This window comes from Ranitomeya imitator, chromosome 5, assembly GCF_032444005.1.
Source record: "Ranitomeya imitator isolate aRanImi1 chromosome 5, aRanImi1.pri, whole genome shotgun sequence".
Lineage (NCBI taxonomy): Eukaryota > Metazoa > Chordata > Amphibia > Anura > Dendrobatidae > Ranitomeya > Ranitomeya imitator.
Genome location: NC_091286.1, coordinates 634,508,042 through 634,535,974, shown reverse-complemented (window position 1 = coordinate 634,535,974; position 27,933 = coordinate 634,508,042). Strand labels below are relative to the sequence as shown.

The 27,933-nt window shown below is 43.9% G+C and overlaps 1 protein-coding gene across 1 annotated transcript in view; it reads left to right on the top strand.

Moving 5' to 3' along the window:
- NBAS (NBAS subunit of NRZ tethering complex) overlaps positions 1 to 27,933 on the top strand; it is an 854,371-nt gene that overhangs the window by 390,101 nt on the left and 436,337 nt on the right. The window contains exon 38 of the mRNA XM_069728113.1: positions 1,434 to 1,557. Coding sequence (XP_069584214.1) covers positions 1,434 to 1,557 — 124 coding nt within the window. The remainder of the gene's footprint in view (positions 1 to 1,433; positions 1,558 to 27,933) is intronic.

The following is a 27,933-nucleotide window of genomic DNA, read 5'->3' as shown; positions in this document are numbered from 1 at the left end:
TAATTTATGGAGACAATTGCGTATTAAAGATCGTCTTTTTAACTATTTTGCGGTGCTATTTTATTGCCTAAAGGTAATCACTAACATGTAAAAATCATTTATTACATGTCAAAGGTGTCCATAAGCTTTATAGGGAGCCTGTCCCCTGATTCATGCTGCCCAAACCAAAGGCTGCATTAGATGAAGCATGGCTGCATGATTCTATGAAATGTACCAGTTAGGTAATCTGTCCGGGAATCTTAGTCGGAGGCGAGACTACTCCGGCTCTGCCCCTGGCAGGCTTCTTCCCGCACCACTCCAGGTAATTGACATGTACACAGATGGAAGAGAAACTAGGTACCGGACTAGTCATTTTTTTTAACGCTCTGGTGCCAATTGCAGAGCCACACTCTGATTCATGTGTCCGTGGTTTGCGGAGTATGAGCCAAGTGATCTGTTCCCTTTAAGGAAGCACTCCTCATCCCAGTAAAGTTTTTTATCCACTTAATAAATTGCGGTGACCATATTATACAGCACTGTGTACTTACAATTGCTCATTTTTCTTTTCTACCCAGCTAATTCTTCTCTTTCCCATTAGGTCTGACATCATGTGATTAAAATCCAACTAGCTGAATCCTTGTAAGCTCTATGTAGAAATAAGAAGTCAATTTCCCATCATAAAGTAGCTGCAAAAGTCTCTCCCAGGAGGGAGCAGCTGGGTCAGGAGTTTGAAGAGGGGAATGATAAATGCAGGGACAAGAGACTTCCTGTTTGTACATAGAGCATAAAAAAAGATAACAATTAGTTTGGTAGAAAGGCAAAATGAGCAATTGTCAGTATACAGTGCTATATAATATGAGGACTGCAATAGAGGATAACAACATTGATAGGAGGAAGAGTACTTCTTTAAGGACTCAGTAAGAATTTAGCACAATATTGGAAAGGTGAGGACAATACATCCATGTTAGTGGCTCCTGATGGCACCGTTCATGTCGTTAATGAATGGCCATCATGTATGGCTGGTTGAACATTTCGGACATGGCTGTGATCCCCAAAGACCTGAAAAGGAGGTTCCACAGTGATTAAAAGTAATGGATATCCTTGATTGAAAGTGAAAGTGCGCTGCGGATTTGCAAGCAAAATGGTTCACACTCCGGCAGCGGCATGCTGACAGTTTCCACATAGCAATTTATTTTTTAATTCCAAATACTACACTCCAAAATAATCCCGAAAGTAGATAAAAACTTCCATCAAAGTAAAGACCGATAGCTAAAGTGATGAATATAGCCAAGAAAAGCTTTCCACATAGCATTGTGAAGGTAGCGCTCCTCGGTAGCACAATGCTTCATTGTTGTGTACACAAGGCTGAGAGCCTCTTCTACGTAGTCACACAATGTATTTTTCTTCTGTAAACGCTTTCTCTCTGATTCCTTTTGCTCTTTACCTTGTGTCAGGGGGAAGCTACGTACTCTGCATACCAGAACAATTCCCAGGAAAGCTTCGCTGAAGTTCTGCTGAGGACAGGAAAACTGGCCGAAACCAAAAGTGAAGGGGAAACCTTGTTCCCGGCAACAGAAGGTAACGTTCATGGTGCAGAATCAGTATTGTGAGGATGCAAGTATTATGTTTAGTTTGTTCTTTATTTTTGTATAGAATGAAAAACCCTCTTTTTGTTCCTAAAGCAAATAGGATCAAATTAATCAGTATAAATCCACCAGAATGGCTGGAGACCCTCTTACCAGACTGGACGTCCAGTTTGGTTTATAGATGGGTGTATTGAACTAGGTGGGACCTTTTGTTGACTTTCTATTGACTTTCATCTTCCTACGTTGAACGCAGCTCAATGGAACTCTGTTGTAGGATCTTCCAAAGATTCTTGTGGAAAGTAGTCTGTGGTTCATTTATATCTCCTCATAAATCAAAATGATTTCACCCCTTCAAAACAAGCATTTTTAATACATAGTAGAGCCCCTCTGGCTGTTATGACCTGCTGTAAACCTGAGGCATCGCCAGACACACACTGTTAGCTGCGTTCCTAGTGAATCTTCAGCCATTCCTCATTGGCAGTGGGTTCAGTCCACTAATTATTCCTAGGTTTGTTAGCTGCTGCAGTCGCCTACTTCAGATCCCATCAAGGATTTTCTATGGGGTGAAAATCATGGTGGGTGTGTCGGCCAATACAGAATATTTCAGGTTTTCTTCTGAAACCAAACCTTAGTGGACTTTGAGATATGTTGGGATCATCGTACTGTTTGAAGGTCAAGTGAAGTCCAAGCTTCTTATTCCTCATAGAAGGCAGGACGTTTTGTCCTAGGAGTTTCTGATATTTGATGTAAAATCGTACAGCATCTGAAGGGCAAGAAGGATCCAGTGTAAGGGAAGCAGAGCATAACCGAGCAACCACCATTCTTCACTATAAGCATCACGAGCCACTGCTATTTTTCGCAATACACATTACCAATTCACCACCATTCTCTACTATAAACATCACCGAGCAACTGCCTTTCTTCACTGTAAATCTCACTGAGCCACCACCATATGTAACAACTCTGCTGGCATCACGGCATGGCCTCTCATCTCTCTCACGATCTTCCCCACTGCTCCAGGTCATGTTGTGGTTTCTGTTTCTTGCCAGCTCCATATTCTGTGTCTCTGCTCTCTGCATGCTTCCTGGCTGTGTGTATAGGGGGGCGGCGCTTGAACTCTGTGGTTCTTATAGGAATCAAGTGCACCTGTCTAATCTGTTCCTGACCAATTACCAAGAGGCCTCCAGTATTTAGTGCAGCTCCACCCAGTGGACTGGGCCTGTGCAATGTGTTAGCTCAGTTTGTGTTGAGCTTCTGTGTTGCCAGGCCTTGCTCTGTGTTAGGGTACCGTCACACAGTGAAATTTTGATCGCTACGACGGCACGATTCGTGACGTTCGAGCGATATATCCGTGACGTTCGAGCGATATCGCAATGTCTGACACGCTCCTGCGATCAGGAACCCCGCTGAGAATCGTACGTCGTAGCAGATCGTTTGAAACTTTCTTTCGTCGTCTAGTGTCCCGCTGTGACGGCATGATCGCATGGTGTAACATATATTGTATACGATGTGCGCATAGTAACCAACAGCTTCTACATTGCACATACGTCATGAAATTATCGCTCCAGCGTCGTAGATTGCAAAGTGTGACAGCAGTCTACGACGCTGGAGCGATATTGTTACGACGCTGGAGCGTCACGGATCGTACCGTTGTAGCGATCAAAATTTCACTGTGTGACGGTACCCTTACTCCCTCTCTAGAGGCTTTTCTCCTTGCCTTGATCTTGATTGTCTGCCCTGCAGGAGGCTGTATATCCTGGTCCCTGTGTCTTTGTTCTTGTTCCTTGTCTTGTTCCATTACCTTGTCTGAACTTAGTCCTATATCTGTCCCCTTGTCTGTGGCTTCCTTCCCTGCTGTGTCTTTCCTTGTGTTTTCAGTCTGCTTATGCTCCGCACTCTTGCGGCTCTGCCTGTTGTGACCCCTTATGACTTTGCCTGGGCTTCGCTCTCTTGCAGCTGTGCCTCTGCTCCGCACTCCTGCGGTTCTACTCCGCTGTGCTGCTGCAGAGACCTCTTGCTGCAGCTCCTCTCCGCATTCCTTGCGGTTCTGCTCTGCTTAGCTTCTGTTGCTGGTCCATCTCCTGCTGCTCTACCATTCCTATCCGCAGCCTTGCGGTTCTCACCTTCACACTCCATTCCTTCCTGCTTGTTTCCGTACCTGCATCTTCTATGTGAACAGGTCCCAACCTGTTACTTCCCACTCCATGCCTTCTGGCTTGTTTCCGTACCTGTAACTCCTGTGTGAACAGGTCCCAACCTGTTCCTTCATACTTAATTCCTTCCTGCTTGTTTTCTTACCTGCACCTCCTGTGTGAACAGGCCCCTACCTGTTTCTTCATACTACATTTCTGTACCTGCACCTCCTGTGTGAACAGGTCCCTACCTGTTCTTTCATATACCACATCAACCTGCCCTGTGTCTCTGCCGTACCTGCCAGCCCTGTGTCTCGGCCGTACCTGCCAGCCCTGTGTCTCGGCCGTATCTGCCAGCCCTGTGTCTCGGCCGTATCTGCCAGCCCTGTGTCTCGGCCGTATCTGCCAGCCCTGTGTCTCGGCCGTATCTGCCAGCCCTGTGTCTCGGCCGTATCTGCCAGCCCTGTGTCTCGGCCGTATCTGCCAGCCCTGTGTCTCGGCCGTACCTGCCAGCCCTGTGTCTCGGTCGTACCTGCCAGCCCTGTGTCTCGGCCGTGCCTGCCAGCCCTGTGTCTCGGCCGTGCCTGCCAGCCCTGTGTCTCGGCCGTGCCTGCCAGCCCTGTGTCTCGTCCGTGCCTGCCAGCCCTGTGTCTTTGCCGTGCCTGCCAGTCCTGTTTCTCTGCCAGCTCTGTGTCTCAGCCGTGCCAGCCTATGCGTCTGAGTTTAATCCGTGCTCATCTGCTAGTTCTGCCTGATGCCCGCACCAATCCTGGTGTTCCTGTTTCCCAAGTGGGATCAGCAGCCACAGCCAGACACCACCCTGGAGTAGCACCTGGCAGCTGCCTGCCGCACAAGCCTGACCTCACCATCAGAGGCTCCAGTGAAAACCAAGGCAGCTGTCATAGTCACGCCCCTTCCAGGGTAGTCTGGTTCGTGGCACAGTGGGGCCACATACTCCCCGAGCTCACACCCACCAGTCAGGGCGTGAGCGTGACACCATACCTCTCTGTAAGCATGACCGAGCCAACCCCTTACTTCATCTTAGGAATCATTGAGCCACTGCCATGCTTCATTGTAGGAACTACAGTGCCTTGCGAAAGTATTCGGGCCCCTGGAACTTTTCAACCTTTTCCCACATATCATACTTCAAACATAAAGATACCAAATGTAAATTTTTGGTGAAGAATCAACAACAAGAGGAACACAATTGTGAAGATGAACGAAATTTATTGGTTATTTTATATTTTTGTGAAAATTCAAAAACTGAAAAGTGGGGCGTGCAATATTGGCCCCTTTAACTTAATACTTTGTTGCGCCACCTTTTGCTGTGATTACAGCTGGAAGTCACTTGGGGTATGTCTCTATCAGTTTTGTACATCGAGAGACAGAAATTGACTTGGCCATTCTAACACCTGGATACATTTTTTGTGAACCATTCCATTGTAGATTTTGCTTCATGATGTTTGGGATCATTGACTTGTTGGAAGACAAATCTCTGACCCAGTCTCAGGTCTTTTGCAGACTCCAACACGTTTTCTTCAAGAATGGTCCTGTATTTGGCTTCATCCATCTTCCCATCAATTTTAACCATCTTCCCTGTCCCTGCTGAAGAAAAGCAGGCCCAAACTATGATGCTGCCACCACCATGTTTGACAGTGGGGATGGTGTGTTCAGGGTGATGTGCTGTGTTGCCTTTACGCCAAACATAATGTTTGGCATTGTTGCCAAAAAGTTTGATTTTGGTTTCATCTGACCAGAGCACCTTCTTCCACATGTTTGGTGTCTCCCAGGTGGCTTGTTGCAAACTTTAAATGACACTTTTTATGGATATCTTTGAGAAATGGCTTTTTTCTTACCACTATTCCATAAAGGCCAGATTTGTGCAGTGTACGACTGATTGTTATCCTATGGACAGACTGTCCCACCTCAGCTGTAGATCTCTGCAGTTCATCCAGAGTGATCATGGGCCTCTTGGCTGCATCTCTGGTCAGTCTTCTCCTTGTTTGACATGAAAGTTTAGAGGGACAGCCGGGTCTTGGTAGATTTGCAGTGGTATGATACTCTTTCCATTTCAATATGATCGCTTGCACAGTGCTGTTTGGGATGTTTAAAGTTTTGGAAATCATTTTGTATCCAAATCCGGCTTTAAACTTCTCCACAACAGTATCACGGACCTGCCTGTTGTGTTCCTTGGTCTTCATGATGCTCTCTGTGCTTCAAACAGAACCCTGAGACTATCGCAGAGCAGGTGCATTTATACGGAGACTTGATTACACACAGGTGGATTATATTTATCATCATTAGGCATTTAGGACAACATTGGATCATTCGGAGATCCACAATGAACTTCTGGAGTGAGTTTGCTTCACTGAAAGTAAAAGGGCCGAATAATATTGCACGCCCCAATTTTCAGTTTTTGAATTTCCACAAAAATTTAAAATAACCAATAAATTTCCTTCAACTTCACAATTGTGTTCCACTTGTTGTTGATTCTTCACCAAAAATTTACATTTAGTATCTTTGTTTTGAAGCATGATATGTGGGTAAAGGTTGAAAAGTTCCAGGGGGCCGAATACTTTCGCAAGACACTGTATCAAGGAATCATCAAGTCACTTCCATACTTCATTGGAGGCATCGACGAACCACCGCCATGCTTCATTCTATGAATCATCATGCAAGTTGTATACTAAACATTGAAAGTAGTCACGTTCGAACTCTTAAGGCAATGTTCACATGTTGCCCTTTTGCAGTTTTTCTTTTCTGCAGCCAAAACCTGATCTTTTGGGTTGTAACAAAGCTGCGGACTGAAGAAAAGGTTTTGCTGGCTTAGTTGCTCCTTTTCTTGCTTTGCAGGCATGAACAATACAAGGCCACTGATTTAAAATATTTATGAAATCATAAATCATTTTTGAAAAAAAGGCAGTTGGATCAAATTATTTAGTGGAAAAAATATTTTATCTCTGACAAAATTGTAACTATTTTGAACAAAAAAAACATAATTGCAAATGTAAAAACAGCGGAGGGAGTTGAATTGGTCTGGCATGGTTTGCCTGACACACTGCTATGGCATTGAGCTGGTAGGGCATTGTTTACCTAACACATTGGTAGGGCACCGATTACCTAACACATTGGTAGGGCATTGAGTTGGTAAGGCACTGTTTATCTAACACATTGGTAGGGCACCGATTACCTAACAAATTGGTAGGGCATTGAGTTGGTAGGACACGGTTTACCTAAGACATTGGTAGGGCATTGAGTTGGTAGGGCAATGTTTACTCTGACATATCACTAATTTATTTAAACTGTACTAATACCAACATTGTCACTCATATCAGGACACCAAGACATTTTAGTTTAAACTTGAGAGAATCACAAAAATAAATGTTTCACATGCTGCTGTATCTGCCATTTTTTTGTACTAAAAACACTTCAAAAACTTATGGCAACTTTTTTTTATTGTGTTTTTGCTGCTTTTTTCCACGTACTCATTGCTTTCTATGGGTGAAGAAAAGCTACAAAAATGCTGAAAGAATGGACCCTCTTAAGTTTTCAAAAACACAGCAGGTTTCCAACTCCCTCAGGAAAATGAAACCAGAGTGTGCATCAGATTTCTGACATCTCATACATTTTGCTGGTACTGTAGAAAGCAGCTTTTAATTTGCAGAAAAAAATGGATAAAAAATGCAGTGTGTGATCACAGCCAGCTGTTCACCTTTTATGATCCAAAAGCATAAATGATTTTTTTTTTTTTGAAACCCAAGAATTTTAGTGACCTGAAGCCTGTGTCCAGCTATGCATCATGTTTGCGACAGGTCATAACAGCCAGAGGCGCTGTAGTAAAAACTAAAAGACGCTTCTAATGAAGTGGCAAAATAATTCTGAGATGGCCGTAGTCAGTAAGCGTGACATTTTGTACTGAATTTGGAGAACCCTCTGGTTATATTTGTTGTTATTTGTTGAGATATTTACTTTGTAATAAATTGAAGAAACTTTTTTTTTTTTTTACTAATTAATCTAATAAGCGACAGGGGGTGAATAATTTTGATTACATTATTCTCTCTTCTTCTATGTTGCAATCTAATGTCCGGTAGCTCCCACTAGGTCACTTACTTGTTTGTGTGTTTTTATCAGACAGCATAAATCACTACCATTTCGATGTAATAACCCGCACTTACCTAAAATGTGGAAGTAATTCCAGTGTCTTGTTCTCCCCTCCGGTTACCTGCGGCACAGATAAGTAACAGTCACTTGTTGACCTCACTTGAACTTCCTCCCGGTCCCTTTATTGTTTTCTCGTTGTGCGTCTGGTCGTTTTCTAATAGGCATCACACGTGTCCTTCCAGGTCATCGCCATCCTCTGCCAATTTATCCTTCCTTGTTAGCTGACATATGAAAGCTTGGTTCCTATAGAAGCCTTTGTTATTCTCCGACCTGGTTGTGGCCTGTATGAAATAAATCCCTGTACACCTGCCGGGGGCGGCCTCCGGAGTGTGTGCGGGTCATGCTCCAATCTGTTACGTCAGTCTTGACATTTTCTTTAATAATCTTACCAGATGCTCCTCTTCCTAATTTCCCCATAACTGTCTACTGCAGCCCTCGCTCTACCTGCATCATCGTAATTCCAAGTAATATTACATTCTGTGCTGTGTCTACTGTTAAAGAGGAACCTTCATTTTATTTTTTATCATCAATAGTACACAGGAAAAATAAGCAACCATGTAATGTATCTGTTTAGGGAAATCTGTTTCTTTCTCTTCCCTGGTCAATCAGTCACTCTCAATTCATGGATAAAATCTTTAGTATCTGTGTTCAATGAAAATGATATCAGTTGGTGCCTATAAGATTCTATGGAGGAGGGAGGAGCTGAAGGCGGACACAGGCATTCTGCTGCAAGTTCTCGTGAAAGGACCATTATAGAGGGAGGAGCTGGAGGCGGACACAGACATTCTGCTGCAAGTTCTCCTGAAAGGACCATTATAGAGGGAGGAGCTGAAGGCGGACACAGGCATTCTGCTGCAAGTTCTCGTGAAAGGACCATTATAGAGGGAGGAGCAAGAGGCAGACACGGGCATTCTGCTGCAAGTTCTCTTGAAAGGACCATTATAGAGGGAGGAGCTAGAGGCAGACATGGGCATTCTGCTGCAAGTTCTCCTGAAAGGACCATTATAGAGGGAGGAGCTAGAGGCAGGCACTGGCATTCTGCTGCAAGTTCTCCTGGAAGGACCATTATAGAGGGAGGGAGCTAGAGGCAGACAGGGGGCATTCTACTGCAAGTTCTCCTGAAAGGACCATTATAGAGGGAGGAGCTAGAGGCAGACACGGGCATTCTGCTGCAAGTTCTCCTGAAAGGACCATTATAGAGGGAGGAGCTTGAGGCAGACACGGACATTCTGCTGCAAGTTCTCCTGAAAGGACCATTATAGAGCGAGGAGCTAGAGGCAGACACTGGCATTCTGCTGCAAGTTCTCCTGAAAGGACCATTATAGAGGGAGGAGCTAGAGGCAGACACTGGCATTCTGCTGCAAGTTCTCCTGAAAGGACCATTATAGAGGGAGGAGCTAGAGGCAGACACGGGCATTCTGCTGCAAGTTCTCCTGAAAGGACCATTATAGAGGGAGGAGCTAGAGGCAGGCACGGGCATTCTGCTGCAAGTTCTCCTGAAAGGACCATTATAGAGGGAGGAGCTAGAGGCAGGCACGGGCATTCTGCTGCAAGTTCTCCTGAAAGGACCATTATAGAGGGAGGAGCTAGAGGCAGACAGGGGGCATTCTACTGCAAGTTCTCCTGAAAGGACCATTATAGAGGGAGGAGCTAGAGGCAGGCACGGGCATTCTGCTGCAAGTTCTCCTGAAAGGACCATTATAGAGGGAGGAGCTGAAGACGGACACAGGCATTCTGCTGCAAGTTCTCCTGAAAGGACCATTATAGAGGGAGGAGCTAGAGGCAGGCACGGGCATTCTGCTGCAAGTTCTCCTGAAAGGACCATTATAGAGGGAGGAGCTTGAGGCAGACACGGACATTCTGCTGCAAGTTCTCCTGAAAGGACCATTATAGAGGGAGGAGCTAGAGGCAGACACGGGCATTCTGCTGCAAGTTCTCCTGAAAGGACCATTATAGAGGGAGGAGCTAGAGGCAGGCACGGGCATTCTGCTGCAAGTTCTCCTGAAAGGACCATTATAGAGGGAGGAGCTAGAGGCAGGCACGGGCATTCTGCTGCAAGTTCTCCTGAAAGGACCATTATAGAGGGAGGAGCTAGAGGCAGACACGGGCATTCTGCTGCAAGTTCTCCTGAAAGGACCATTATAGAAGGAGGAGCTAGAGGCAGACACAGGCATTCTGCTGCAAGTTCTCCTGAAAACACAGTTTTAATGTATAATGATAACATGCAAAAAAATAATTGCTGTCTGTTGCCACCACTAGAGGGAACTGGCATATTTAATGCATACATTATCACTTTTTCCTTGTTTTTTCTTCTTCTTTATTCTTTTTTTTTCTTCATCCCTCTTCCTTTTTTTCCCTTCCTTTTTTCTTTTTCCTTCTCCCTTTTTCTACTTCCTTTTTTCTTCTCCATTTTTTTCTTTTTCCTACTACTTTTTTCCTTTTTTATTTTTCCTTTTTTCTACTTTCTTTTTCCTTTCTTATTTTTTCTTCTACTATTTTCTTTTTTTCCCTTCTCCTTTTTATTTTTTCCTTTTTACTTCTTCTTACAAACTAATATATGCGCAGGGGTGAAAATATAACAGCTTACCAAAAGAGAAGGCCCTCTTATAAAATATAACCTTTATTATTAAATCTATGATAAAATAGAGAAAATCCCCCTCAGTGAAAAATGCCTATATATACTGGGCTTAGAAATAATGGGGAAGAAAAATCAGTGAAATACCCTATATTCTGAAACTGACTAGTAAATAATAATAATAAAAAAATACCTCCATCAAAGATACATATATCTCTATTCTCTCTCTCTCTCTCTATATATACATATATATACATATATATACACACACACCCACACAGTGGGGCAAAAAAGTATTTAGTCAGTCAGCAATAGTGCAAGTTCCACCACTTAAAAAGATGAGAGGCGTCTGTAATTTACATAATAGGTAGACCTCAACTATGGGAGACAAACTGAGAAAAAAAAAATCCAGAAAATCACATTGTCTGTTTTTTAACATTTTATTTGCATATTATGGTGGAAAATAAGTATTTGGTCAGAAACAAACAATCAAGATTTCTGGCTCTCACAGACCTGTAACTTCTTCTTTAAGAGTCTCCTCTTTCCTCCACTCATTACCTGTAGTAATGGCACCTGTTTAAACTTATCAGTATAAAAAGACACATGTGCACACCCTCAAACAGTCTGACTCCAAACTCCACTATGGTGAAAACCAAAGAGCTGTCAAAGGACACCAGAAACAAAATTGTAGCCCTGCACCAGGCTGGGAAGACTGAATCTACAATAGCCAACCAGCTTGGAGTGAAGAAATCAACAGTGGGAGCAATAATTAGAAAATGGAAGACATACAAGACCACTGATAATCTCCCTCGATCTGGAGCTCCACGCAAAATCCCACCCCATGGGGTCAGAATGATCACAAGAACGGTGAGCAAAAATCCCAGGACCACGCGGGGGGACCTAGTGAATGAACTGCAGAGAGCTGGGACCAATGTAACAAGGCCTACCATAAGTAACACACTACGCCACCATGGACTCAGATCCTGCAGTGCCAGACGTGTCCCACTGCTTAAGCCAGTACATGTCCGGGCCCGTCTGAAGTTTGCTAGAGAGCATTTGGATGATCCAGAGGAGTTTTGGGAGAATGTCCTATGGTCTGATGAAACCAAACTGGAACTGTTTGGTAGAAACACAACTTGTCGTGTTTGGAGGAAAAAGAATACTGAGTTGCATCCATCAAACACCATACCTACTGTAAAGCATGGTGGTGGAAACATCATGCTTTGGGGCTTTTTCTCTGCAAAGGGGCCAGGACGACTGATCCGGGTACATGAAAGAATGAATGGGGCCATGTATCGTGAGATTTTGAGTGCAAACCTCCTTCCATCAGCAAGGGCATTGAAGATGAAACGTGGCTGGGTCTTTCAACATGACAATGATCCAAAGCACACCGCCAGGGCAACAAAGGAGTGGCTTCGTAAGAAGCATTTCAAGGTCCTGGAGTGGCCTAGCCAGTCTCCAGATCTCAACCCTATAGAAAAGCTTTGGAGGGAGTTGAAAGTCCGTGTTGGCAAGCAAAAAGCCAAAAACATCACTGCTCTAGAGGAGATCTGCATGGAGGAATGGGCCAACATACCAACAACAGTGTGTGGCAACCTTGTGAAGACTTACAGAAAACGTTTGACCTCTGTCATTGCCAACAAAGGATATATTACAAAGTATTGAGATGAAATTTTGTTTCTGACCAAATACTTATTTTCCACCATAATATGCAAATAAAATGTTAAAAAAACAGACAATGTGATTTTCTGGATTTTTTTTCCCCAGTTTGTCTCCCATAGTTGAGGTCTACCTATGATGTAAATTACAGATGCCTCTCATCTTTTTAAGTGGTGGAACTTGCACTATTACTGACTGACTAAATACTCTTTTGCCCCACTGTGTATATCTATATATATAATTGCCTAAGGGTTTTTCCGTCTGTCTGTCTTTCTTTCTGTCTGTCTGTCTGTCTGTCCTGGAAATCCCGGCTTTCTGATTGGTCGAGGCCGCTAGGCCTCGACCAATCAGCAACGGGCACAGCGACGATGATGTCATAAAGGACGTGTGAAGTGAAAACCATTCCTGGTGACTACCTCTTGAAGCTCATCAAGAGAATGCCAAGAGTGTGCAAAGCAGTCATCAAAGCAAAAGATGGTTACTTTGAAGAACCTAGAATATAAGACATATTTTCAGTTGTTTCACACTTTTTTTGTTAAATATACAATTCCACATGTGTTAATTCATAGTTTTGATGCCTTCAGTGTGAGATTACAATTTCCATAGTCAAAAAAATACAGAAAATCTTTGAGGTATGTCCAAACTTTTGGTCTGTACTGTGTGCATATATATATATATATATATATATATATATATATATATATATATATATATATATATATATATATATATATATATATATATATATATATATATATATATATTCTATTTATAATTGTCTAAGGGTTTTTCCGTCTGTCTGTCTGTCTGTCTTTCTGTCTGTCTGTCCTGGAAATCCCGCCTGGCGGCCTCGACCAATCAATCAGCGACGAGCACAGCAACGATGATGTCATAAAGGACGTAGAAATCCCGCGTCTGATTGGTCGAGGCCGCTTGGCCTCGACCAATCAGCAACGGGCACAGCGACGATGATGTCATAAAGGACGTAGACATCTCACGTTTCTGATTCAGCGACGGGCACAGTATCGACGTAGATGTCATAATGGTTGCCATGGCGACGATGATGTCATAAAGGTTGCCTCGACCAATCAGCCACGGGCACAGTGTGCCGCGAATTCTTGAATCATCATTGTCCATATACTACGGGGACATGCATATTCTAGCGCACAGCGACGATTATTTCATAAAGGAGGTAGACAACCCGCGTCTCTGATTGGTCGAGGCCACCAGGCCTCGACCAATCAGCAACGGGCACAGCGACGATGATGTCATAATGGTTGCCATGGCGACGATGATGTCATAAAGGTTGCCTCGACCAATCAGCGACGGGCACAGTCTGCCGCGAATTCTGGAATCATCATTGTCCATATATTACAGGGACATGCATATTCTAGAATACCCGATGCATTAGAATCGGGCCACAGTCTATTATATATATATATATATATATATATATATATATATCTATATATATAATTGTCTAAGGGTTTTTCCGTCTGTCTGTCTGTCTTTCTGTCTGTCTGTCTGTCCTGGAAATCCCGGCTCTCTGATTGGTCGAGGCCGCCAGGCCTCGACCAATCAGAGACCGGCACAGCATCGACATAGAAATCCCGCGTCTCTGATTTGGCCTCGACCAATCAGCAACGGGCACAGCGACGATGATGTCATAAAGGACGTAGACATCTCACGTTTCTGATTCAGCGACGGGCACAGTATCGACGTAGATGTCATAATGGTTGCCATGGCGACGATGATGTCATAAAGGTTGCCTCGACCAATCAGCGACGGGCACAGTCTGCCGCGAATTCTGGAATCATCATTGTCCATATACTACGGGGACATGCATATTCTAGAATACCCGATGCGTTAGAATCGGGCCACAATCTAGTATATCTATAATTGTCTAAGGGTTTTTCCGTCTGTCTGTCTTTGTCTGTCTGTCCTGGAAATCCCGCGTATCTGATTGGTCGAGGCCGTCAGGCCTCGACCAATCAGCGACGGGCACAGTATCGACGTAGAAATCTCGCGTCTCTGATTGTTCGAGGCCACTATGCCTCGACCAATCAGCGACGGGCACAGCGACAATGATGTCATAAAGGACGTAGACATCCCGCGTCTGATTGGTCGAGGCCGCCAGGCCTCGACCAATCAGCAACGGGCACAGTATCGACGTAGATGTCATAATGGTTGCCATGGCGACCATGATGTCATAAAGGTTGCCTCGACCAATCGGCGACGGGCACAGTCTGCCGCGAATTCTGGAATCATCATTGTCCATATACTACGTGGACATGCATATCCTAGAGTACCCGATGCGTTAAAATCGGGCCACAATCTAGTATATATATATATATATATATATATATATATATACAGTGGAGCAAAAAAGTATTTAGTCAGTCAGCAATAGTGCAAGTTCCACCACTTAAAAAGATGAGAGGCGTCTGTAAATTACATCATAGGTAGACCTCAACTATGGGAGACAAACTGAGAAAAAAAATCCAGAAAATCACATTGTCTGTTTTTTTATCATTTTATTTGCATATTATGGTGGAAAATAAGTATTTGGTCAGAAACAAAATTTCATCTCAATACTTTGTAATATATCCTTTGTTGGCAATGACAGAGGTCAAACGTTTTCTGTAAGTCTTCACAAGATTGCCACACACTGTTGTTGGTATGTTGGCCCATTCCTCCATGCAGATCTCCTCTAGAGCAGTGATGTTTTTGGCTTTTCGCTTGGCAACACGGACTTTCAACTCCCTCCAAAGGTTTTCTATAGGGTTGAGATCTGGAGACTGGCTAGGCCACTCCAGGACCTTGAAATGCTTCTTACGAAGCCACTCCTTCGTTGCCCTGGCGGTGTGCTTTGGATCATTGTCATGTTGTAAGACCCAGCCACGTTTCATCTTCAATGCCCTTGCTGATGGAAGGAGGTTTGCACTCAAAATCTCACGACACATGGCCCCATTCATTCTTTCATGTACCCGGATCAGTCGTCCTGGCCCCTTTGCAGAGAAACAGCCCCAAAGCATGATGTTTCCACCACCATGCTTTACAGTAGGTATGGTGTTTGATGGATGCAACTCAGTATTCTTTTTCCTCCAAACACGACAAGTTGTGTTTCTACCAAACAGTTCCAGTTTGGTTTCATCAGACCATAGGACATTCTCCCAAAACTCCTCTGGATCATCCAAATGCTCTCTAGCAAACTTCAGACAGGCCCGGACATGTACTGGCTTAAGCAGTGGGACACGTCTGGCACTGCAGGATCTGAGTCCATGGTGGCGTAGTGTGTTACTTATGGTAGGCCTTGTTACATTGGTCCCAGCTCTCTGCAGTTCATTCACTAGGTCCCCCCGCGTGGTTCTGGGATTTTTGCTCACCATTCTTGTGATCATTCTGACCCCACGGGGTGGGATTTTGCATGGAGCCCCAGATCGAGGGAGATTATCAGTGGTTTTGTATGTCTTCCATTTTCTAATTATTGCTCCCACTGTTGATTTCTTCACTCCAAGCTGGTTGGCTATTGCAGATTCAGTCTTCCCAGCCTGGTGCAGGGCTACAATTTTGTTTCTGGTGTCCTTTGACAGCTCTTTGGTCTTCACCATAGTGGAGTTTGGAGTCAGACTGTTTGAGGGTGTGCACAGGTGTCTTTTTATACTGATAACAAGTTTAAACAGGTGCCATTACTACAGGTAATGAGTGGAGGAAAGAGGAGACTCTTAAAGAAGAAGTTACAGGTCTGTGAGAGCCAGAAATCTTGATTGTTTGTTTCTGACCAAATACTTATTTTCCACCATAATATGCAAATAAAATGATAAAAAAACAGACAATGTGATTTTCTGGATTTTTTTTTCTCAGTTTGTCTCCCATAGTTGAGGTCTACCTATGATGTAAATTACAGACGCCTCTCATCTTTTTAAGTGGTGGAACTTGCACTATTGCTGACTGACTAAATACTTTTTTACCCCACTGTGTATATATATATATATATATATATATATATATATATATATATATATATATATATATATATATATATATATATATATGTACTATATAATTGTCTAAGGGTCACTTCCGTCTGTCCTTCTGTCTGTCACGGATATTCATTGGTCGCGACCTTTTGTCTGTCATGGAAATCCAAGTCACTGCTTGGTCGTGGCAATACGCCCACGACCAATCAGCGATGGGCACAGTCCAGCAGAAAAATGGCCACTCCTTCCTCCCCGCAGTCAGTGCCCGCTCCATATTCCCCTCCAGTCAGCGCTCACACAGGGTTAATGGCAGCGCTAATGGACCGCGTTATGCCGCGGTGTAACGCACTCCATTAACACAGCTATTAACCCTGTGTGACCAACTTTTTACTATTGATGCTGCCTATGCAGCATCAATAGTAAAAAGATTTAATGTTACAAGTAATAATAATTAAAAAAAAAAAAGCTTATTCTCACCCTTCCACGTGGCGTCCTGTCCTCGGCAGTGCAAGTGGCAGGTTCCGGTGGCATTGGATGCTATGCGAGAAGGACCTTCCATGACGTCACGGTCATGTGACCGCAGCATCATCACAGGTCCTGCGCTCATACCATCCTTGGGACCGGAAGCTGCCGCGTGCACCGCACACAAGCGCCAGGACTACAAGGGTCCCTTGGATGGTGAGTATATGTTTTTTTTTTTTTATTTTAAGTCTTTTTTAACCTGTTACATGGCTGGGCAATATACTATGTGGCTGGGCAATATACTATGTGGCTGGGCAATATACTATGTGGCTGGGCAATATACTATGTGGCTGGGCAATATACTATGTGGCTGGGCAATATACTGCGTGTCTGGGCAATATACTACGTGGCTGGGCAATATACTACGTGGCTGGGCAATATACTATGTGGCTGGGCAATATACTATGTGGCTGGGCAATATACTGCGTGTCTGGGCAATATACTACGTGGCTGGGCAATATACTACGTGGACATGCATATTCTAGAATACCCAATGCGTGAAAATCAGGCCACCATCTAGTATAGTATAGTATAAAACTGCATCCGCTGCCCACTTCGTGCAGTTGTTTCACAACGTACGTCGGCCTGACACATTGTGATGGGCCCATACCGACGGAAATGTGAAAGTAGCCTAATATGTCTATCCTTCCTGTGATTCTAGAATTGCTCAGCTTTTCCTTCTTGGTGCTGCAGTTTTGATGTTGTGGAGTGTATTTTCTTATTTAATGAAGCATGATTGGGCTGAAGTACTTTGTGTGTGAGCTGCGCACGTTTCTCCGGGGTCAGAACAACCTACGGAAAGTCCAGGAGAATGACAACTTGCAGGCAATGATGGTGACAAGCAGCAGCTACGTATGTAGAGCTCTGCTAAAGCGTGACGTCGAAGTGAGGTTTTAATAAAACCGCGATAATGGAGGTCGTCCAGATGCAGTTTTCTTCTTTCTGTGTCGGTAGCGGCCGGAGCGGAGCTGTCCTCCTAATCCTACAGCTGAGCAGGTGCTGTGGCATGGTAATCCTGCCGAGACTTACTGGACTGGCGTGGATCCTACACATCCTCACCTGTTATACGGACCCTTGTGGCACAAGACTTGTCCTTAAGGGTATCTACTTTATAATGAGATTTCTGCAATATCATCGTCAGGTCGGTAGATGCTGAACTGAACCGGAAATACTCAGTAGATGAATTTCATTAGTTTTTATAACGCCCACATAATGTGCTGAACAAAGATATTCTCCCGGTTCCTCCGTACATGTCCCCTCCTAAAGATGAGCTGCTTCTTATGGAGATTCCGTGGAAGTTGCTGTAAATGGCGACCCACACTTATCTCAAGAACACAATGCTTTTTTTCCGCCGCTTTGAATTAAAGGGGTATTCCCATCTTCAAGATCTTTAAATTACAGGGGTGTTTTCATCTCCCAGATCCTGTCCCAATATGTAGTAGGTATAATAATAATATTAATATTAGCAAATACCTTTAATTAGAAAGGTTTCATTTTTCTGATAAGCTATGTCTCTTTCCTCATGTGCACGCATTGCAGGACCTTAGGTATCCGCGGGTATGTCCACTGATAAAGTGGTGGTAACCATGGATACCTAAGGTCCTGCAATGCCTACACATGAGGAAAAAGGCAGTGAATCAGAAAAACCATATTACATTTCTAATTGAAGGTATTTGCTAATATTAATATTCTTACACCTACTACCTATTGAGATAGTATCTTGGAGATGGACTAACCCTTTAAGTGGCGTCCGTGCATGCACATTTATTGGGATAGGATCTTGGAGATGGGCATACCCCTTTAAGTGGCGTCCATGCATGCGCATTTGTCTCAAATGTGAGTAGCTATAAATGTCTGAGATGAGGGATACACCGTTAAGTACATAAACTCTCCTGAAAATAATACTTTTCCTTTTGTGAAATTCCACTTTCCCCGATGTCTGATGTTTGTTGTCGTTTTCAGCTTTTTGAAAAGTAAAGTCTGGCAGAATATAACTGGGCCATTATATGCAACAATACAGAAATCCTCAAATCTGCATATACTGGTCTGTTCTGTTGTTCTCACCAACTCTCCCTCTGACTATTTTCTGTACATAATGCCATGGTGGAACATTTAGGTCATGGAAGGTGTCCACAGTAGCACCAGCAACTTGTGGACTGATGTTATCGTGTTGATAAACAGCTCCTGGAACATTTTTGAGAATTGTCCACCACCAAGTCAATGCATCACCGAGCTGTTTGTGTACCTCTCATGAAGACTAGAGTAGTTTGTCTCGCATACATTATGCCATACCACACCGTACTCCTGGGAGTCGGACCAGTGCACTGTTCCCTCCTGAAGCCTTCTTCAGGATGTTTCCCACGTGTTGTCTTGATCAATCTTTGGCCATCACTGCATCCAAGACAACATCAGGACTAATCCCTGAAGAGGATAGAGGTCCATTCTAGCATCCATTATCATATTGCTGTGCACCATGGCAGCCTTTGGGAACGGTATCGTGAGGTCAACCGTCAGTATGTAGCTGGACATATTGCTCATAGCTCAATGTCGGGCGAAAGTAATTGGATGAAGAAGTGAAGAATCACATATAGTAGAGTAGAAACTCAAGTATCTGTGGGCAAACACTACCACCCGCTGATCAAATAAAGAGAAAGTGAAAGCAAAAAGAACTGTATGAACCTAAGGGGGAAGTGTATGTTCCCACAGGAAGGGGATTGAGAAGACACCGGGTCAGGTGACCGCTGTGGCACAATTAATAATTATAAAAGCTCGAGAAGGCAGTCAGTCTACGCTTGTACCTGTATCAGTATGGATGTGCGGAGCAGTGGAGTCTGCTTTCAGCCGCCATTACCATTGACTAATCGAGAGGGAAGAATCGAATATCCAGCTTCGGGAGAAGGATTGAGAGACAAAATCTGGGTGACCTGAGACCCGGGCTCTGGGATCCGAACTTAGTGGGGCCAAGCCAGGTTTGAGGAAGATGACCAGACCACAGAATGGGACGTTCGCGTGAGCCGTTACTTTCAGCGCAGACGTACGGTACAGAGTTGGGGCCAAGTCTGTGATTCAGGGAACGAAGACTGCAGTGTGACAAGCAAGCGCACTTTGTACCAAGTAACTCATCTATCTGGGACTTGAGGCCTAGTGGGAAATGCCAGTGATCCCCGTTAGGTCTTGTGTGATGTTTGAAGTGGCAAAGAGAAAGATAACGGTTACTGGCTCAATCGTGGAACAAGTGTTACAGCCATTTCTCTAAAGTGTCTTGGGAGCCATTTTTCAAGTCCGCAACACCAGGATGCATTTTGCTGGTGCTACTGTGATCAGCCTGCAGGGTCTAAATACGCTCCCACGGCCTGCAGCCAGTCTCACACATCTGAGACATCATTGGTCGGCAAGTAGATAGGAGCTGCCAACAGTGGATCTTGATGATTTGCCCAAGTGCATTCAGCCTGGCAGAACATACGTGCAGGGATTTGTGCCTGTGGTGCTCATCCATACTGAGTTTCCATTTTTTCATCATTATCATGTCTATCCATAATTCCATGGCTTTTCCTTATTGGTGCTGCAGTTTCAATGTTAAGGAGTGTATGCAGATAGACATACACTTTGTACTTAATAATTGAGTTCTCCAGCAGAGTATGTCAGTGAGGCTTCTCTGATGTGTTCTCCATTCTGGACGGTGCACCAATGATCTAAACCGCGGACAAAACAGTTGTCTAAGGGGTTCCCACTGTAGTCCGAAGACATGAATAATGGAGGCCGATGCTGTGTATATCATAAATTATGTATGCTCATATCCACTGAAGACATTTTGACAAATCTATTTTTCTCCAAATTGACGTCAGCCGGAGTCCTTACTGGTGGTCTGGACCTGATTATATCTCCCGAGATCTGACATCCTCACTTTACCCCGGACGGCGGCTCCCCGGGATTAGCTGCACACAATACAAGGTTTAGTTCTAGAATACATATTCCGGCAGTAATTTTGTTTATACGCGGTCTGACTGTACAGATCTATAGCTCTTATCACATTAAGGTGTTTCTTTCTTTCTTCTTGTTACCGGCTACTCTTTCCTCTGCAGTTAATGAGGTTTGCGTGTTGCTTTGTGCACATGGAATGGGGAAGGGTGGCGTTGAAAAGATGCTCATCGAGGATAACACCTGTTTCTCCTTTTGTTTGAGACGTGAATGGCAATCTTACCGCAGTGCATAAAAGCAGAATGGGTATTTTTTTATACTCATTCAAATGTCTTTTTTTTCTTCTAAGCTCAAGTTTCCAGGGTATAAATATTCTAAAGACCCTGTGCCCAAAGCTTTCTTGACGCCCTTTTTTTTAAATTTTTTTCTTTTTTGTCTCCAAGCCTTTCAGGTAGCTTATAATTTCTGTGTTTTTTTTTTTGCTCTTTTTTCTGTTTTTGTCCAGAGGGTTTATATCCATGACCATATTACCAGTTTTATGGAGTCAGCACCACCCCTGTAGGACCACAGTACACCTCTGTATGCCTCCGATGTCTCATAACGGCGGCATATGTCGTTTTCTTCATGTGGAATTCTACAGATATATATTTGTCCCTTTGGATGTTGTATTAGAGCACATTCGTATAGGAGAATATCTCCATATTGTGGCAACATGCGGATTTGCATTCTGTGCGATGATATAGAGTCAGAAGGACACTGTGCACATTTAGTCTTAGAGGTATTCCCATCTCCAAGATTGTAACCCAATATGTAGGAAGTGTAGTAATAGTAATAATAAGAATATTAGGAAATACCTCCCAGTAGAAATGTAGTATAGTTCTCATGATTCACACGGTCACTTACCCCATGTACAGGGCATTGCTGTAGCTTCGGTATCCATGGTTACAACCACTCATATATTGACAATTAGTTGTTAGTGTTCGTAACCATAGATACCTAAGCTACTGCAATGCCCTGCACATGGGGTAAACAGCATAGTGAATCATGAGAACTATGCCACATTTCTAATTTTAGTACTACATATATGATTTTAGAGATGGCAATATCTCTTTAATGTACATAAACCTCAAAATGCCTGATTTTCTGCATGAACGTAAAGAAGTACTGCAGAGATCACAGAAGTAATCTCCTCCCGATCAGTTCCATCTTTGACTGTAGCCTGGCAGGAGCCTTATCCCTTTAGCCCAAGAGTCCTAGTACAGTAATCTTTTATCCTAAAGGTCAGAGGGGGGAGGCTCCTGCTTCAGCAAGTTGTCTTAGGGTACCGTCACACAGTGCCATTTCGATCGCTACGACGGCACGATTCGTGACGTTCCAGCGATATCGTTACGATATCGCTGTGTCTGACACGCAGCAGCGATCAGGGATCCTGCTGAGAATCGTACGTCGTAGCAGATCGTATGGAACTTTCTTTCGTCGCTGGATCTCTCGCTGTCATCGCTAGATCGGTGTGTGTGACACCGATCTAGCGATGCGTTCGCTTGTAACCAGGGTAAACATCGGGTTCCTAAGCGCAGGGCCGCGCTTAGTAACCCGATGTTTACCCTGGTTACCAGCGTAAATGTAAAAAAAAAAAAAACAGTACATACTTACATTCTGGTGTCCGTCAGGTCCCTTGCCGTCTGCTTCCCGCACTCAGTGACTGCCGGCCGTAAAGTGAAAGCAGAGCACAGCGGTGACGTCACCGCTGTGCTGTGCTTTCACTTTACGGCCGGCAGTCAGTGAGTGCGGGAAGCAGACGGCAAGGGACAGATACCGGAATGTAAGTATGTACTGTTTTTTTTTTTTTACGCTGGTAACCAGGGTAAACATCGGGTTACTAAGCGCGGTCCTGCGCTTAGTAACCCGATGTTTACCCTGGTTACCCGGGGACCTCGGCATCGTTGGTCGCTGGAGAGCTGTCTGTGTGACAGCTCCCCAGCGACCACACTACGATTTACCTACGATCACGGCCAGGTCGTATCGCTGGTCGTGATCGTAGGTAAATTGTATAGTGTGACGGTACCCTTACAGTCAAACATAGGAGAATGAGGAGGATGAAGGGGAGACATGGCTGTGCTCAACAAACAAAAAGAAAAGGAGAAAACTAAGTAAAAAGTCCTGGAATTTTTTTTCATTTTTGACGTATTTTCAATGTTTAATGTTGTTTTGTACATGTCTGCAGTGTAGAGAGGTAGTAGCCTCTTGTAGAGCAGGTAGAAATGTATGCTGGTTTACCATTTAAATGATGGTATTCCCAGTTAGAGGCGCAATTTAGCCATCAAAGATGACGGAGTTTACAGTCACTTTTCTGATTAAAAAAATTCCAAAACCCTATTCCACTGGTAATAAAATGACAGTCCTTGTACATCCAAGAAATGTCATTTTTCCATGTTTACAGATTCAGCATTGGCTTTTTGTAATATTTTTCTAGTTAAGTATTAATAACCTATTCTGCAGCATTTTACATAGGCAACGATGTTAGCACGAGATGCAGGATTGAATGTCCTCTATTACTGTCTGTAAGCAGCCATCTCGAGCTGAGGAGGGACAAGTTATCGAGTTCTTGTGTGGTTTTATTATGGGATTATTTAGCAGGAAGTCCCGAGTCCTGTTGATTTGCTCATAGCTAGGAGAATAGCTATGGACAAATCAACAATGAAGTCACTGGACAGGGTCTTCAAATCGAGGAACATCTTACTGTCGACTAAGAAACGGCTTGCACATAGTCTGGTCTTTTCTGTGGTAACATGTGGATGCAAAACCTGACTGATAAAGAAACAAGACAGAAGAAGAATCAGTGCCTTCAAAATTTGGTGCTGGAGAAGGATGTTATCAATACCATGGATGGCAAGAAGAACAAAGAAATCCATTTTGGAGTAAATCAAGCCAAACATGTCACTCAAAGCAAGGATCACCAAGCTATGACTTGCCTACTTTAGGCATCATACAAAGAGATCAATCACTGCAGAAGGACATCATAGTCAGAAGAATAGAAACAAGGAGAAGTTGATTTCTTGATACTATCAAGAAATTGGGAAAGAAGTCCCTGGTGGACCTATCTAGGCCTGTACAAGATCGATCTTCCCGCAGAGCGCTCATCCATCAAATCTCCATGGCTCGAGATCTTGCTGAAAGCCGATTATTATTGATTAAGTCCTGAAGAATCCCTGATGCAATGCTCACCCCACTTAACAAAATTTCTGTGCGGAAATTCTCCAGAAACTCGTACATACCTATAAGCGATTGATATTAGCAGCTTTTATTACCTAGCATTCTGAGCATAGGCTTAATGCAAATTTAACAAGGCTTTTTTATGCATTGATGCTTTATGAAGTGTTTGTGGGGAGGCTTATGGGAATGTGGTCCTTTATGAATTACACATGTTGTTCTGCTGTCCGCTGATAAATAGCTCTTAATGCGTTATGCTGGCTTAACATTAATATTTAAAGCCTCAGTATTGTGCTCGCGGGATGACTCCGCAGTCCTCGCCATTTATCACTGACACTCGCGCTGTCGCCAAACTTCACTACATGGTTATAGCTGAGTCAGTTCTCGCGCTTTTACATCAATCATCTCCCCACGTTGTACAGTTGCAACATGGGGTGTTTGTTGGTGACAATGCGGTAAAAGTCCACAGGGACTTAAAACAAGATGAACTAGCTCACCCCCTCTTGGGCTTCCTCCATCCACGGCACAGAAGTTGCTTCTTGTTGCGCGATGAATGTAGACCAATAAATAATTACGTAAGATTGAGCCGTTTTGAGTTCTTCATCATCTTTGTTTCAACATATTAAAATCCAGAGTATAGTCCACAAATAGGAATTTTAGCAACACGTTTTGGACGTATTCCGGTCTTTAGTCATGGTACTACATGGTAAAAGTGGACAGGACACAGTTCAGAAGATCATGACATGGTGGATTCTTGGAATCTATGAGGAGCAGTAGCTACTATTGGCAGAACACTTAACACCTAGACCAGAGTATGATTTGGCTAGATGAGCGAAGCTTGGCCTATCTAGGCAATAATGGACCCTGCAGCCCCCGGGAACTGCAGCCAGGCATGGCATAGAATGGCTGAAGGTACATTTTTTTGCATGTTAAAAGCATAAACTGATGCCCGTTATAGCCTCAGCTGCGCTTTCTGTGAGTGCTAGCACCAAATGCCATTGCTTGGTCATCCCTTCTCACATCCGCTCCTCGCTCTTCATCCTCTGGTCCATCCTTCTGCATCTTCCCCCCATGTTCGTGGTTCATTGAGCTCCAGGTCCCTTACTGTTTTTTTTCTCTGCTCTCCATTGGCCATATTCACCAACCATAAAGATGTTACCCTCCCGATTCAGACCGCGCTCTCGGCCAGTTGAGGTCCAGTCATAGGTGAATGAACATAATTTTACTAATGCAGAAAGGGGCTCAGATGAATTAAGGTGAACAAAATTCCCTCTTTATTTCTTAATTTGATTTTTGTTTCTTTTTATTAATGTACTGTAATAAACATAGCAGGGACTCGCTCTCCCCTCGTCCAGTACTTAGTCCATAGCTGCTTCAGTCTTTGTTTACTGGCTGCAGCAGTCATATCAAGAACAAATCACCGCTGCAGGCAGTCCCTGAGCTCAACAGCTCATGCCCTTTACATCTCCGCTGCATCCAGTCACTGAGCTCTGTGACTCTTACCGCCTACTTCACCACTGCATCCAATCACTGAGCTCTGTGCCTTTTGCCACCTACTTCACCACTGCATCCAATCACTGAGCTCTGTGCCTTTTACCGCCTACTTCACCACTGCATCCAATCACTGAGCTCTGTGCCTTTTGCCACCTACTTCACCACTGCATCCAATCACTGAGCGCTGTGCCTTTTGCCACCTACTTCACCACTGCATCCAATCACTGAGCTCTGTGCCTTTTACCGCCTACTTCACCACTGCATCCAATCACTGAGCTCTTTGCCTTTTACTGCCTACTTCACCACTGCATCCAATCACTGAGCGCTGTGCCTTTTGCCGCCTACTTCACCACTGCAGCCAATCGCTGAAATCCACAGCTTTTACTCCCTATATAATCACTGCTGCTAAAGTGCAGACCGGGGCAGCGGCAGAGAGCTAGCATTGAACCCAGGAAGGGCGATTACCTGTTTTATTTGTTACTTTATATATGAAAGCATTTGGGGACCACTTTTGTTAGTGAACAACCCCTGCGTTCCCTTTGTGAGATGGCAGCGATCACTCTGTTTGTGCGTTCTTGTGGGAATAATACTTAAAAAGTAATAACACATTAATGTCATTTCCCTTTCTACTTGAAGCCATCAAAGCTTTTCTTAATCTGACTGAAGATATTTCTTTCCGAGAAATTACGCCACACTCGTAAATTGTAGAAATTAATAAATAAGTCGAGTCGACTATATATCTGTATAAAAAACAAAAGCAAGAACTTTCATACTTTGTACTTATTCATTAAAACTGCACATAGAAAATGTACTAATTGCACATTTTAATGTAGTCGGTATCTCATAAATGTGTTTTAGGGGTTCATGGATTAAGGAGCCGTTACTGCTCTAGTAAAATATATTCTTAGAACAACATTAATCCTAAAATAAAAGCCGCTACGAGGAGAAAGTGAAATGGATGTGAATGTTCGGTGTGGGACTGCACGCCAGCTGATTTATCTCCACTTTTACAGCAGTTTTCTAGCTGATCATTTATATGAATGCAGGCAGATTTTCTTTTTTTTTTTCTTGTAAAACGTCAATGCTGAATGGTAACTTGCTGCTTTTTGTGCATAATGGTCAGGCATTGCTTTCTGGTGCGTCGCCGGAGTAAGCAAACATTTAAAGAGGATCTGTCACTAGGTTTATAGTATGTCATCTGAGAGCAGCATGATATAGGTGCAGAGACCCTGATTCCAGTGATGTATAACTCACTTGATTGATTTTGAGTCTGCTGCAGATCTAGCAGTTCTCTGAATGCAGAGCCCTCACCACTGATTGTTAGCTTTTTGTGTACTCTGTACATTTACAGAAGCTCCGAATCAATTGTGGCGGGCGGGGTTACACAGAGCCGTTGACCAGGAGGCACGAGACAATTAGTCCTCTAGTGATTAACTCCTGCTGATAAAACAATGGATAGTTTATTGAAACTACAACATGCAGCCCAATAAATGATGCATCACTGGAATCAGGGTCTCCGTCCCTACATCATGCTGTTCTCAAATTAAAAAGCAAACATCTGCTGACAGATTCTTTTTTGAGGTTTCTTACTTAATACATATAGGTTATACAAGTTAACTCGGTGGGATCAAAACTTTTTGTGACCCCATAATTTCTAGAAAAGAGATCTTCAGTCCCTTCTGTACCAAACAGCTGGAGTGAGTTTTTTTTATTATAAAATGGTGGTTGAGCATGAATACTGCTACTTTGTAAACACTATGATGTACTGGTCACTACGGTGTACTGGTCACTACGGTGTACTGGTCACTACGGTGTACTGGTCACTACGGTGTACTGGTCACTACGGTGTACTGGTCACTACAATGTGCTGGTCACTACGATGTACTGGTCACTACAGTGTGCTGGTCACTACGATGTACTGGTCACTACGGTGTACTGGTCACTACAATATGCTGGTCACTACAGTGTACTGGTCACTACAATGTGCTGGTCACTACGATGTACTGGTCACTACAATGTGCTGGTCACTACAATGTGCTGGTCACTACGATGTACTGGTCACTACAATGTGCTGGTCACTACGATGTACTGGTCACTACAATGTGCTGGTCACTACAATGTGCTGGTCACTACGATGTACTGGTCACTACAATGTGCTGGTCACTACGATGTACTGGTCACTACAATGTGCTGGTCACTACGATGTACTGGTCACTACGGTGTACTGGTCACTACGGTGTACTGGTCACTACGGTGTACTGGTCACTACAATGTGCTGGTCACTACGATGTACTGGTCACTACAGTGTGCTGGTCACTACGATGTACTGGTCACTACGGTGTACTGGTCACTACAATATGCTGGTCACTACAGTGTACTGGTCACTACAATGTGCTGGTCACTACGATGTACTGGTCACTACAATGTGCTGGTCACTACAATGTGCTGGTCACTACGATGTACTGGTCACTACAATGTGCTGGTCACTACGATGTACTGGTCACTACAATGTGCTGGTCACTACGATGTACTGGTCACTACGGTGTACTGGTCACTACGGTGTACTGGTCACTACGGTGTACTGGTCACTACAATGTGTTGGTCACTACAATGTGCTGGTCACTACAATGTGCTGGTCACTACGATGTACTGGTCACTACAATGTGCTGGTCACTACAATGTGCTGGTCAATACGATGTGCTGGTCACTACGATGTA